This window comes from Erythrolamprus reginae, unplaced genomic scaffold, assembly GCF_031021105.1.
Source record: "Erythrolamprus reginae isolate rEryReg1 unplaced genomic scaffold, rEryReg1.hap1 scaffold_409, whole genome shotgun sequence".
NCBI lineage: Eukaryota > Metazoa > Chordata > Lepidosauria > Squamata > Dipsadidae > Erythrolamprus > Erythrolamprus reginae.
Window position 1 is genome coordinate 1,364 of NW_027248776.1, and position 14,637 is coordinate 16,000.

Consider the following 14,637-nt stretch of genomic DNA (forward strand, 5'->3'; position numbering starts at 1 on the left):
AGGAGAAGGAAAAGAAGAAGAAGAAGAAGAAGAAGAAGAAGAAGAAATAATGAGAAAAAGGGAAAATATCAAGGAGAAGAAGAAATGGGAGGAAGAGGAAGAAGAAGAGGAGAGGAGGAGGAGAAGAAGAGGAGGAGGAAGAAATAATGAGAAAAAGAAGAAAAATTAAGGAGAAGAAATGAGAGCAGGGGTAGGCAGGAGGAGGAGATGAGAAGGAGAAAGAGAAATAAAGTGTTTGTCAAAGTAACAAGATCCCAAAATTAATGTTAGGCAGGACAAAGGATCGCTCCTTTTAAAGTTCCCAGTCTGCCTGTCATTGAATGCTACTGCCCATTCAAGAAAAAATTCATAACATCATAGCTGCTAGTACAACTGAGAAAGGAACATAAATACAGACATGGATGATAAATAGGTCAGGCGTAGAACTGGGGTGTAAAATGTTGTGAGCGGATCTTGCAACTGGGTGTTTTTGAATTTAGGAATTTAATCTGGAAACTTAAAAGTACCCATAGATAGCAGTCAAGCATATGCCAATCTCTGCTTCAAAAACCCTTAGTTTTTAACTTAGGGTCATCTGGAAATCATCATTGCCAAGGAAGAACGAGAACCCCAAATCTCACCTGGGAAGGTTGGCAGCTGGTGTTGTGGCTGGTGCTTGCGGAGAAGGTGTGGTGGGCTGAGACGATTCGTGGTTTCGAGGGACCTTCCCCATCCGATACCAGATCCCCATGTTGTTCAATTCCCTTTTCAACAAAGAGAGAAAATGAAGAAGAAGAAGAAGAAGAAGAAGAAGAAGAAGAGGAAGAGGAAGGAAGAGGAAGTAGTAGTAGTAGTAGAAGAAGAAGAGAAGAAGGAGGAGGAGGAGGAGGAAGAAGTAGTAGTAGTAGAAGAAGAAGTAGAAGAAGAAGAAGAGGAGGAGGAGGAGGAAGAGGAAGAATAATGAGAAAAAGAAGAAAAATTAAAGAAGAAATGAGAGGAGGAGGAGGCAGAGAAGGAGGAGAAGATGAGGAGATAAAATATAAATATAAAATATGATATAAAATAATAGGATTTGAAAAGACCAGCCCCTTGCTCAAATACAAGACCCAAACCATTCCAGACAAATACTAGTACCACTCTATAAAGCCTTAGTTAGACCACATCTGGAGTATTACATCCAGTTTTGGACACCACACTATAAAAAAAGGATATTGAGACTCTAGGAAAAGTGCAGAGGAGAGCAACCAAGAAGATTAAGGACCTGGAGGCTAACACATATAATGAACGGTTGCAGGGACTGGGCATGGCTAGTTTATCAAAGAGAAGGGGAGACAGTATAGCAGCTTTCCAATATTTGTGGGGTGGAACAATGAGGAGGGAGTCAAGCTATTCCCCAAAGCACCTGAAGGACAGAGAAGAAATAATGGTTGGAAATTGATCAAGAGATCTTCTGGACAAATGGGTATCCAACATCTTCTTAAAAACTTCCAGTGTTGGAGCATTCACAACTTCTGGAGGCAAGCTGTTCCACTGATCAGTTGTTCGGTCGGGAATTTTCTCCTTAGTTCTAATTTACTTCTTTCCTTGTTTAGTTTCCACCCACCTTGTCCTATCCTCAGGTGCTTTGGAGAATAGCTTGACTCCCTCTTCTTTGTGGCCACCCCTGAGATATTGGAAGACTGCTATCCTGTCTCCCCTGGTCCTTCTTTTCATTAAACTAGCCATGCCCAGTTCCTGCAACCATTCTTCATATGTTTTAGTCTCCAGTCTCCTTTGTTGCTCTTCTCTGCACTTTTTCTAGAGTCTCAACATCCTTTTTACATCGTGGTGACCAAAACTGGATGCAGCATTCCAGGTGTGGCCTTACCAAGGCCTTATAAAGTGGTATTAACACTTCACGTGGATTTTTGATTCTATCCCCTGTTAATGCAGCCTAGAATTATGTTGGCTTTTTTGGCAGCTGCTGCACACGGCTGGCTTATATTTAAATGGTTGTCCACCAGGACTCCAAGATCCCTCTCACAGTTACTACAGTTGAGCAAGGTACCACATGTACTGTAACCGTGCATTTTGTTTTTGTTGCCTAAATGTAGAACCTTACTTTTTTTCAAGCCATTGAATTTTATTTGGTTTGATATCCAGTTCCCTCAATTATTCATTGTATGTTTTATTGAGTTGATAGAAGACACAGCAAAGACCCTTTAGGACTGGTTTAGAAATGAGCCAGAGGTCCTACTGGGGGAGAAACCAGGCCTCGTGCAAAAAAGCCAAGGAAAAGTCCTGATTTCAGAGAAAAATGAAAACACTTCCATACCCAATGTACGTATACTGTGGAAGAGTTTGTTTGCCTCGGCCAAGGATCCGGATATCACAAATAGCAGCCTCTGTAGAATCCCGGGGTATAAATTTAATGCATAACCTCTTTTTCCGAAAAGCAGTTTCTTCTGAAAAAGACAGGAGGAGTATAAAGAATCTCTTCTCTTTGCAGGTAATTGAAGATAAAGAAAACTAACAACGGTTACTCTCACGTACCCTGTTTTCCCCCCAATAAGACATCCCCTGATAATAAGCCCAATCGTGCATAGCATGATTATTTCAGGGTTCAAAAGAATGTAAGACAAGGTCTTATTTTCATGGAAACACAATATCTATCTATCCATCCATCCATCCATCCATCCATTCATCCATCCATCCAACCATCTATCTATCTATCTCTATCATCCATCCATCCATCCACCCACCCTTTCCCCACAAATAATCTCTTTTTCTCTCTCATCTCTCTCCCCCTCTTTGTCTGTATGTCTCTCTCTCATCTCTCTCTCTTTCATTCTTTGTTTCTTTCTCTCTCTCATCTCTCACCCCTTTGTGTGTGTGTGTGTCTCTCTCTCTCATCTTTTTCTCTCTCATCTCTTTCACTCTCTCATCTTTCTCCCCCCTCCTGTTTCTCTCTCTTTCATCTTTCTCTCTGTCATCTCTTTCTCTTTCATCTCTCTCTCTCTCTCTCACTCATTCTCCGTATCTGGACATTTAAAAATTGGTGGAACTTCTGCTGAACGAAAGTGCCAAATGTGGACTTTGTGTACAATGTCAATCCTAAAGAAAAATGCTATCTTAGCAAGGAAAAGGCAGGATTACAACACTTGGACATCCAGCTACATTGGATGAAGTTCACTTTAGCTCCAGTTATGGTGGTTCCTTACTATATGTAAGGGGAATTTCATCCAGAACTTCTCAGAAGGCACCGGTCTCGATGGCAGAATGTTGACCAAGATGTTTCTACAGTTCAGGATTGTTTTAAAGCTTTCTTTCCCCCTTGAACCTCAATCTTTAACCTGCACTTCTCTTTGTCTAGTCTGGATTGGGATGGGTTGATCTTCAACTGCAACCCAACGAGAGGGAAGCAGAGAGAATTCAACTCAATCCATAGATGGTGTGCCAGAAAATCTTCTCTCTCTGGTTGAATCTAGAGGGGATCTGGTCACAATAAAAGCTACTAACTCTACTTACGTGTATCCATAGTTTCTTGAATTGGGATGAAGCCGACGGGCAAAGTGTCTTTTACATCTATGAGTTTCATGTCAACCAAGACATTACCTAAGTGACTCTGTTGGAAGAAAGACAGAACACTCAATGATGGGCAAATAGTGGAGAATTCATCAAAAACTGAGCTAGCCTCAATAAACACAAGACATCTGATGATTCCATTCATCCAGTCCAATAAGGTTATTGTACAAATACAACCCATATATCCAGACTTTCTCACAAGCAATCCCTACTCATTTGAGTTTCAGCTCAAGTTTGGGTGCTGGGTCAAGAAACTTGGCTTTGGAAGGTTAAATCTTAGATATGACAACTATTTGAGCATTGGCAAAGAGAATGGAATGATTGTAAACATTCAGATAATCAACTGATCAATCCATCAATCAAATAAATCTGCAGTATGGTTATGGACCAGCATAAATCAGACTGGGACATTTCTTAAAATGTCATTTGGGGGGATGCTGCTCCAGGAGCATTTGAAAACCATATCTTTCCAGAGGTTTTTCCCCCAAAATTACAAAGCATGGGAACAGCTCGAGTTTTATTAAAACACAACCATAGGAAAAATTACACAGACTGGGCAGAAAAGACATACGGTATTTTTCAGACTATAAGACGCACTAGAGCATAAGATGCACCAAGAATGTACTGTATGTCAGTTGATTGAATGGGAATGAGCGTTTATTAATGGTTCTGGGGTTTTAGATTAATTAATTCTAAACTAATTGGATTTAGGGTGTCATATTGTTCTTTTTATATGTTGTAAGCCGCCCCGAGTCCTCGGAGAGGGATGGCATATAAATCCAATTAATAAATAAATAAAATAAATAATAAATTTTGAAGAGGTAAATCCCCCCAAAATATTTTGCCATCTCCAGCCCCCAGCTTATCTCAATCTACAGGCCTCTACATGCCCAGTTTTTGCGAAAAATAGGCTCATTTTTCATCTCCCAAACCCCCCACCATGCATTGCATTTTTGCCCTGCCCAGTCCCCAAGAGAATTTGCAGGCCTCCCAAACCCTCCGTGTAGCCCATTTTTGCAAAAAAATGGTTGTATTTTGAAAGCCAAAAATGGTTGTATTTTGGAAGCCAAAAATGGCTGTATTCAGTGTGTAACAGTGATGGCGAACCATTTTTTCCCTCATGTGCCAAAAGGGTGTGCGTGCATGCTATCACACATGCACGAGTGCCCACACCCATAATTCAATGCCTGGAGAGGGCAAAAACAGTCCCTCCCCTGCAGGCCGAAAATGGCCTGTTTCCCAACTTCTGGTGGGCCCAGTAGGTTCGTGTTCCACCCTCCCCAGACTTCAAAGGCTTCCCTGGAGCCGGGGAGGGTAAAAATGCCCTCCCCATCCCCTGGAGGCTCTCTGGAAGCCAAAATTTCCCCCCAGAGCCTCTGTGTGAGCCAAACATCAGCTAGCCGGCTGAGTTAGGGCAATGGCCCGTGTGCCATTAGATATGCTTCTGTGTTCCACCTGTGGTACCTATGCCATAGGTTCGCCACCACTGGTGTATAAGATGCACCAATATTTCTTTAGGGTGGGGAAAATGCATCTTAATATTCTGAAAAATACGGTACATCCATCTTGCTAATCAGCTTCCTTTTTGAAGCTTGGTCCAAAAAGTCCAGAAAGCAAAGGAAAATAATAAAAAAAGAGAGATCTTTCCTCCATGTCAAGTTGGAACAAAGAAACCTGCTTGAAATCCAAGCAAACGCCGTTCCTTATTCATTAAATGCCACAGAAGAAACTACAGCAGAGCCGTTTCAGTTGCGTTTCATAACATTCCCATCCGAAAATGTACCTGGGATCCCCCTTGCTTTGTCAATCGTGCAAGTAGAGGCCCATCGTCTTCTGCAAACATCTTTCGCTTGGGGGCATGTGGGAGGAATGGGTTTTACACCCTGCATAAGTCAAGATTCATTTTTCTTTCCCCCCCCCCCCCCAAAAGGATCTTGGCACCGGAGACCAAAGAGAATGTGAATAATGGGGAACAAACCTGATTAGGAACCAGCAGTTTTATAACGTTGTCTGCCTTGGAGTCGGCCTCAAACTTTTGGCAACTCACAGACAAGACCGTGCAGCTTTCTTGGCAAACTCTTTTGGAAGGCTGAGGAAGGACTAAGCCCTACCTGCCACCAGGAAATTTCCACGGCTGAGAAGGGAAAACCTTCACCATTATTTGATTCTGGCTCTTGGAGTGAGAGACAGAGACCAGCGGCCAAATCGGGAAGCTGGCTTTGGTGCCTATAGCTAGAGTAGAACTCATGGTCCCCTGGCTTCTGATCTAAATCCAGGGTCTCTTGGTCTCTTTGTCTTCTGCTTCTCGTGGTCTCCTGGCTAAAGATGGTGACCTAACATCAAAAGCATCATCAAAAAAGCACAACAAAGAATGCTCTTTCTGCACCGACTCAGGAAGCTCAAACTGCCCAAGGAGCTGCTGATACAGTTCTACAGAGAAACCATTGAGTCTGTCATCTGCACCTCTATAACTGTCTGGTTCGGTTCTGCAACCCAACAAGACCGACACAGCCTTCAGAGGAGAATCAGAACTGCAGAATAAACAATTGCTGCCAACCTGCCTTCCATTGAGGACCTGTATATTGCACAAGTCAAAAAGGGGTCCGTGAAAATATTTACTGACCCCTCACATCCTGGACACAAATTGTTTCAACTCCTACCCTCAAAACGTCGCTACAGAGCACTGCACACCAAGACAACTAGTCACAAGAAAAGTTTTTTTCCGAACGCCATCACTCTACTAAAGAAATAATTCCCTCAACACTGTCAGACTTTCTACTAAATCTGCACTTCTATTCTACTAGTTTTTCTCATCATTCCTTTCACCCATTTCCTCCCATGTTGACTGTATGACTGTAACTTGTTGCTTGTATCCTAAGATTTTTTATTAATATTGCTTCTTCATTGCTTATTTGACCCCTATGACAATCATTAAGTGTTGTACCACATGATTCTTGACAAATGTATATTTTATTTTATGTACGCTGAGAGCATATGCACCAAGACAAATTCCTTGTGTGTTCAATCACACTTGGCCAATAAAAATTCTATTCTATTCTATTCTTACATAACGAAAAGGAGGCAAAGTGTATATTCATATATACACTAAAAAAAAGGTTAATAATTGTAACATTCATTCAATCACTCCTTTTCGTTCGCTTAAATTCTTGGCAAAAACAATCGGTATCCAAACTGATTATTTCAGTTATTAATTTCTCTCTATAAATCAATTATTATTTCTACCGCCTTATATTAATCATATATACAATATTTCAAGTCATACAAATATCAATTTAAATATAAACTGTTAGGTGAATAATTATTTTTATATTTCTAAATTTCTGGTTTACTGTCCCCTGTCCTAATGTTTCTCTCTCTTACTAGTATCATGTATATAAACATTGTTATATCTCTGTATACCACCAATATGTACTTGACAAAACAAACCAACAAATAAATAAATGAAACAAAACACTACCTCACGCTATCCAGTGGCTTAACCGCTAATCCAAACTGTCTCGATGGGAATGAGCTATACTGATAGTTTAATGCCCAAAGCATGCTCTCCTTCAACCTTCTCACAACCACAACTCACAAAAGCAGTTGGACTGACAGCTTCGCCACTGAGGGATGGGTGGGTGTCAAAATATGTTACTCTTTGATCCTACTTCAACCCCTTCATTGTTATACCACACTGGCGAGTGAACCAATCTGCTGCTTGTCTATGAGTGTGTAGAGATTCTCAGCTATCCAGGTCATAGTTTATCCCAAAGGTGCATTTTCAAGGAAGTCCAGTTCTTCAAGAAATTTCAGGAGGCCTCCTGAAAGCCCAGTTGCCTCCTGAAAAAAGCACCTTTGGGACCGCTTACATATGGCGAGTGAAATCCAGAATATCAGGCAATGAAACTGAGAAGAAACATGCATTAATGGGGTCCCTCCCCCCATTTCTTTCTTATTTTCCTTCTTTATTTTCTTTAGAGCAGTGGTTCTCAACCTTTCTAATGCCGCGACCCTTTAATAAAGTTCCTCATGTTGTGGTGACCCCAACCCATAAGTCGAGCGCCAATTCTCCCAAACAGAGCTTTAAGCTGATTGGCAGGAAGGTCAGAGGGAAACACCCACTGTCAACGCCTGATTGGTGGGATTGTAAAAATTTGTTCCAAGGCGCCAGAATAGAAGCTTTAGTCCCTAACACCAGGGGAAATTTGTCTTTTCCCACGGTCTTAGGTGACCCCTGTGAAACGGTCGTTTGATCCCCAACGTGGTCCCGACCCCCATGATGAGAATATAGAACCATAGAAACATAGAAGATTGACGGCAGAAAAAGACCTCATGGTCCATCTAGTCTGCCCTTATACTATTTTCTGTATTTTATCTTAGGATGGATATATCTTTATCCCAGGCATGTTTAAATTCAGTCACTGTGGATTTATCTACCACGTCTGCTGGAAGTTTGTTCCAAGGATCTACTACTCTTTCAGTAAAATAATATTTTCTCATGTTGCTTTTGATCTTTCCCCCAACTAACCACTGCTTTAGAGTATCAGACAACAGACTATTAGCTCTTCCCCCAAGTTTGGACTTTAAGAAAATGTTTGGGCCAAAAAAACCCAAAAAAGCAAGCCACTTACGTTCTCTTTGGAGAAAGTCCGCGTGAAGCACAAATATCGTGTGACCTTGGATTTGAACAAGCCATCTTTCCAAAGATCGGCATCTAAGCCATCCGCTGTTTGTGCTACCTGTGAGGATGGAGGGGAGAGAAAGGGAAGTTGTGTCTATAACTAGGGAACATCATCAGTGTTGGGAATTCAGTGGTAAGTCACTTATTCAGGCACTGAAGCTGTTACTTAGTTGGGTAATGAAATGTCTGCAAGAAAACAACCAAACTCAGAAAACACCAAATATCCCCATTATCCTCCTCCTCCACTGCACAAACCCCATCCCCCTATACTCTGAAAAATATGGTTGGTCTATCTCTCTCTCTTTCTCTCTCTCTTCCTTCCTCCCTTTCTTTTCTCTTTCTTTCTCTCTATCTACCTATCTCAAATCTCATCTATTTCTAATATCTATCCCCCCTCTCTCTCTATCATCTATCTACCTATCTCTTTATCTACCTACCTACCTACCTATTGCTATATCTATCTATCTATCTATCTATCTATCTATCTATCTATCTATCTATCTATCTATCTATCTATCTTTACCTACCTACCTACCTACCTACCTATCTACCTACATATATATGTGTGTGTGTATGTGTGTGTGTGTAATCTCTCTCTCTATCTATCTATCTATCTAGGAGGGGCAGCATACAAATCTAAATTATTATTATTATTATTATTATTATTATTATCATCATCATCATCATCATCATTATCTATCTATCTATCTATCTATCTATCTATCTATCTATCTCTATCTATCTCTATATCTATCTAGTTATCATCTATCAATCTACCTCCCTACCTCCCTACCTCTACCTCTACCTCTACCTCTACCTCTACCTCTACCTCTACCTCTACCTCTACCTCTACCTCTACCTCTACCTCTACCTCTACCTCTACCTATCTATCTATCTATCTATCTATCTATCTATCTATCTATCTATCATCTATCTATCTATCATCTATCTATCTATCTATCTATCTATCTATCTATCTACCTACCTATCTATCTTTACCTACCTACCTATCTACCTACATATATATATGTGTGTGTGTGTGTGTGTGTGTGTGTGTGTGTGTAATCTCTCTATCTATCTATCTAGGAGGGGCAGCATACAAATCTAAATTATTATTATTATTATTATTATTATTATTATTATTATTATCTATCTATCTCTATCTATCTCTATATCTATTTATCTCTATATCTATCTAGTTATCATCTATCAATCTACCTACCTACCTACCTCCCTACCTACCTCTACCTCTACCTCTCTACCTCTCTACCTACCTACCTACCTACCTACCTATCTATCTATCTATCTATCTATCTAATAATTTTACTTTTCTCTATGATGTTTTCCCCATGTAAAGATAAGTGAAAACCCCTGAAAAAGATGCAATTCTGAGTTATCAAATGCTGTCCTTTTTTCAATCTGATTTAAGAACCTTGGCATGCAATTGTTTTCCAAGATTGTTTATAACAGCAAGCCAATGAACCCAGCATTCCATTTTTATTATTTTTTTCAAAGCTGGGAGCTTAAAAAGAAGAAACTTCAAAGAGGTTATTTCATCTTGGGGTAATTTCCTCTCTGCCTCGAGCATTCTGACGACAAAACATGTGCCATGAAATGTGCACAGCGGAGGAATGTCGACAATGCGATATTATTTCAATCTTTAAGAAAAAAACTTTTTGGGATGTGCCAGAAGAATAGTTTTTTTAAAACAAATGAGAGAGAGAGCAGCGTGCCAAACCCAAAGCCTGGGAAATTCAAGCAGCATGAGGGAATCTACTAGGAAAAGAAATGAACAACCAAAAAACAGTGGAAACTAGTTGAAACCTGCAATGGAAGAACTGAGCTTGGTGTTCCAGAATCAAATACTGTAGGTCTTTCCTTCCTTCCTTCCTTCTTTCTTTCCTTCTTTATCTTTCTCTCTCTCTTTCTTTCTTTCCTTCCTTCCTTCCTGTTCTTTTCTTTCTCTTGCCTTCCCTTCTTTCTTTTTTCTTTTTCTTTCTTTCTTTCCTTCCTTTTCTTTCTCTTTCCTTCCTTCCTTCCTTCTTTCTTTTTCCTTCATCCTTTCTTTTTTCTTCTTCCTTCCTCCCTTTCCTTTTTCTTCTTTCTCTTTCTTCTTTTCCTTTCCTTCTTTCCTTCTCTTCCTTTTTTCTCTTCCTTCCTTTCTTCATCATGTATCTATCATCCCTCTATCATCTATCATCCCTCTATCTATCACCCATCTCTATCTATTATTTATTTATCATCTATCATCCTTCCCTCCCTCCCTCCCTCCCTATCTATCTATCTATCTATCTATCATCTATCTATCTATCTATCTATCTATCCATCCATCCATCCATCAATACATCCATCGTTTCTATCTTTCATCTATCATCCATCTATTATCCCCTCCCTCTCTCCCTCTCTCTCCCTCCCCCATCTATCTATCTATCCATCCATCATCCATCCATCCATCCTTCCATCCATCCATCAATACATCCATCGTATCTACCTATCATCCATCCATATCTGTCATCCATCTATTATCCCTCCCTCCCCCTCTCTCTCTCCCTCCCCCATCTATCCATCCATCCATCCATCCATCCACCCAACCAACCACCTATCTATTTCCACCTATATTCCCGGCTGATTTTTCTAGGAATATCAGAAACCGGGGCCTGAAACAACAGTCTTCAGCATAACCTTGAGACCTCAAAAAGCACAGCTTTTGATCTCTCATTGTGATCTCAAAGCTTCCTTCGCGTCCCAGCTTGGAAAACTGTCAAAATCTGAGCCACCAGCTTGCACATGTTTGAACGCTGGCCTCCAAGGACATTCTCTGCCTCTTTCCCCCCTGGAATGCCAAAGGCCCGATTCATTCATCCCTGCCCAATGCCAAATAGAAACGTAAACATTAAAAATCCAGCACAACTTGTGCCAATGAATGTGCCAACTTTGGGATTTGTGTGTGTTACTTACAACAAAGATGGGTGAGGAACTAGAGTTTCAACGAACTCTATCAAGTAAATATCCTCAGCTTAGACTCTGACGCGTCCTCCTTGTCTTTAAAATGTTCCTATTGGAACTCTGAGATCTAGCTACTTGGCCTTTGATTCCAAGCACGCCACCCATGTTGCCTACATCGTGCTGCACCCCTTTCCAAAATTGGGAATATCTGATCATATGGAAAAAGGTCAGGGTGGCATATAAGTCGGATTGCATATAAATGCAGTACACGGATTAATTGAATGTAATGCATTGATTAAAATGAATGTAACACGTTAACAGTAAGGTAAATATAAATTAATGGAATATGTTGATTAATATTAATGCAATGCATATACTGTAATATAAATGCAGTGCGTTGACTAATATAGATTACTGTGTTGCAACATTATAGTTAATATGCCAAGGAAAAGCAAAACATCCTAATTGCACCAACTCAGTGGAATTATAAGGAGTTGGGTGAGGTTTGCAGCGCAGAATTATGACTCACCTGCTCCAACTCCCATCCAGAAACCTAGATAATAACTACAGGTAGTCCTCGACATACAACAATTCACTTAGTAACCGTTCAAAATTACAATGGCTGTAGCGTGCCGATGATCATACAGTGATTATTGGAAACTTTCCAGCCAACTGGAATTAAGAAATGAGATTTTGCTATCTGGTTCAGTAACATGTTGTCAAGGGCTGTATTGCCCCACATACTCTTGATAACAGAATAGAATAACAGAGTTGGAAGGGACCTTGGAGGTCTTCTAGTCCAACCCCCTGCTTAGGCAGGAAACCCTACACTACTTCAGACAGATGGTTATCCAACATCTGCTTAAAAACTTCCAGTGTTGGAACATTCACAACTTTTGGAGGCAAGCAGTTCCACTGATTAATTGTTCTCATTGCCAGGAAATTTCTCCTTAGCTCTAAGCTGCTTCTCTCCTTGTTTAGTTTCCACCCATTGCTTCTTGTTCTACCCTCAGGTGCTTTGGAGAATAGCTTGGCTCCCTCTTCTTTGTGGCAGCCCCTGCGATATTGGAAGGCTGCTATCATGTCCACCACTGGTCCTTCTTTTTATTAAAGGAGACATACACAGTTCTTGCAACCGTCCTTCCTCTGCTTCTTGCAAAACAGTTCAAAAGCCAGTTTCCGATTCTCATTTTTGCAGGAGGGGGAGGGGGGATAAAATAAACAGACCATCCTTCTTGGAATTTGAAGGGGTGAACTCAAGGCTTCCTTATCAGCCCTCAAGTATGAGGAAATGCAGTAGCTACAGAGAGAAAGCTCCTGTTTGAGATTCCAGACAGGTGATTTGCAAAACTTGGTGATTTGCAAAGTTCTTTTCTTTCCTTCCTTTCTCTTTCTTTCTTCTTTTTTCTTTCCATTTCTTCCTTCCCTCCCTCCTTTCCTCCTTTCCTTTCTTTCCTCCCTCCCTCCCTTTTCCTTTCTTTCCATTCCTTCCTTTCTCCTTCCTTTCCTTCTTTCCTTTCCTTTCTTCTTTTTTCTTTCCACTCTCTCCTTCCTTCTTTCCTTTTTTCTGTCCTTCCTTTCTCCTTCCTCCCCTCCCTCCTTTCCTTCTTTCCCTCCCTCCCCTTTCTCTCTCCTGAGTTCTTTAAACCTCTCCTTTATTTAGTTTTTCCTTTAAAAAGTTGTTGTTGTTGTTGTTGTTGTTGTTATTATTATTATTATTATTATTATTATTATTATTATTATTATTGGTTCTCCTAAACAATATTGTAACTAGAAAAATGCTGGTTTGGCTAAGCTACGCAACCAGATCAGCATCTATGACTACAGGATTACAGAAGCAACCCTCCAGAAGGTCTCAAAACTTGGCATTTTTGCAAGTTATGCAGCTTTTTGGCTCAGGGCAAGAAAACCCCCAACATGCTAGTGTTGGATTGCAAAGCGAGAAAGAGTTTTCAAGAACAAACAAGAATTTAAGTCAGATTTATAGAGTCTTAAGAAACAGCCTTGTAAAATAGCCTGTGGCATAAAGCAGGGGTAGCATTGAAAATAAAATATGGCGTCATCTAAGTATGATTCCCCACACATAAATTCAATTTTTTTAAAGGCTGCTAGTCCTCTTGAGCAGTGTTTTTCAACCAGTGTGCCGTGGCACACTAGTGTGCCGCAAGACATGGTCAGGTGTGCCGCGAAGCTCAGAGAAAGAAAACAAGAGAGAGAGAAAGAGAGAGAGAGAAAGAAAGAGTAAGACAGAGAGAGAGAGAAAGCAAGAGAGAGAGCAAGAGAGAGAAAGAAAGCAAGAGAGAAAGAAAGAGAGGGAGGGAAGTTGGGAGAGAGAAAGACATAGAGGGAGGTAGGGAGGGAGAAAGAGAGCAAAAAAGAGGAGAGAAGGAAGAAAGAAAGAGGGATGGAGAGAGAAAAAAGGAGGAGAGAAAGAGGGAGAGAGAAATAGAGCGAAAGGGAGGAAGAGAGATAATTTTTTTGTCCAAACTTTTTTTAGCTGCCCCCCCCCTCAATGTGCCCCATGGTTCTATAAATGTAAAAAATGTGCCGCGGCTCAAAAAAGGTTGAAAATCACTGCTCTTGAGGATGTGAAAAGTATCCACTGACATCTTCCTTGGAATAATGAATCGACTGTATGACTTCCCCCGCTTTTTTTTAAAACGGAACTTTTACAGTAACCCTTCGCTTCGGGGCACGTCCACCACTTATGAAAGAAGGTGCCTACCTCTTTTTTACATTTCCAACAAGCCGAATTAGCGTATGAATATATTTTAGCCAATCTTGATGGCGCTTGATGCCATCCATAAAACATTATACCAAGCCTTTTTAGTAGCGATTTAAATCACAGTTTAATAAATCGACTCGATTTACAATCAAATCCACCCTGTACAAACACGAAAGTGAGAAGAAAACCTTTGCGGATTTCATACTCACCACGTCGTAATTGGTTGGGGCTCGGCTCCGGGAGGCTACGACGCCAACGCCGGTGATGGGGTCCATAGGCACATTGGCCAAAGCATCGGTGAGCTCTTTAACCTCGGGCATGGTGGACGGATCCTGGAAGACAAGGAGAGATCAGAGACAGAGGCAGGTCAGAATGCAAAATGTAGGGATTCGACGCATCGTAAGAAATTGCCTGAACCAGGGCTGGGTTCTTGTGTGCAGTTCTCATTAAGGGCTCACTTTGTTCTGGCTTGCTATTCTGAGTAATCTGTGTTCTGATCAGATAAGGGCTACCTTTCCAGAGAGTTTGCGAAATGTTTTAAGAAGTGCTTACGGAGCCCTGGTGAGACCCCATTTGGAATAATACTGTGTCCAGTTCTGGAGACCTCACCTACAAAAAGAGATGGATAGAATTGAACAGGTCCAAAGACGGGCTACAAAAAGGGTGGAAGGTCTTAAGCATAAAACGTATCAGGAAAGACTTCATGAACTCAGTCTGTATAGTCTGGAAGACAGAAGGAAAA

The 14,637-nt window shown here is 40.9% G+C and overlaps 1 protein-coding gene across 1 annotated transcript; it reads right to left on the reverse strand.

Moving 5' to 3' along the window:
* Positions 1-616: 616 nt before the first annotated feature.
* On the reverse strand, positions 617-14,225 carry LOC139156195 (multivesicular body subunit 12B-like). Its single transcript, XM_070731478.1, has 5 exons — positions 14,105-14,225; positions 8,175-8,282; positions 3,487-3,583; positions 2,294-2,423; positions 617-743 (listed from the first exon to the last, which is right to left on the reverse strand). Exons 1-5 carry the CDS (start codon positions 14,213-14,215, stop codon positions 617-619), a joined length of 573 nt encoding a protein of 190 aa, XP_070587579.1. The 5' UTR covers positions 14,216-14,225.
* Between the last annotated feature and the right edge of the window lie 412 nt (positions 14,226-14,637).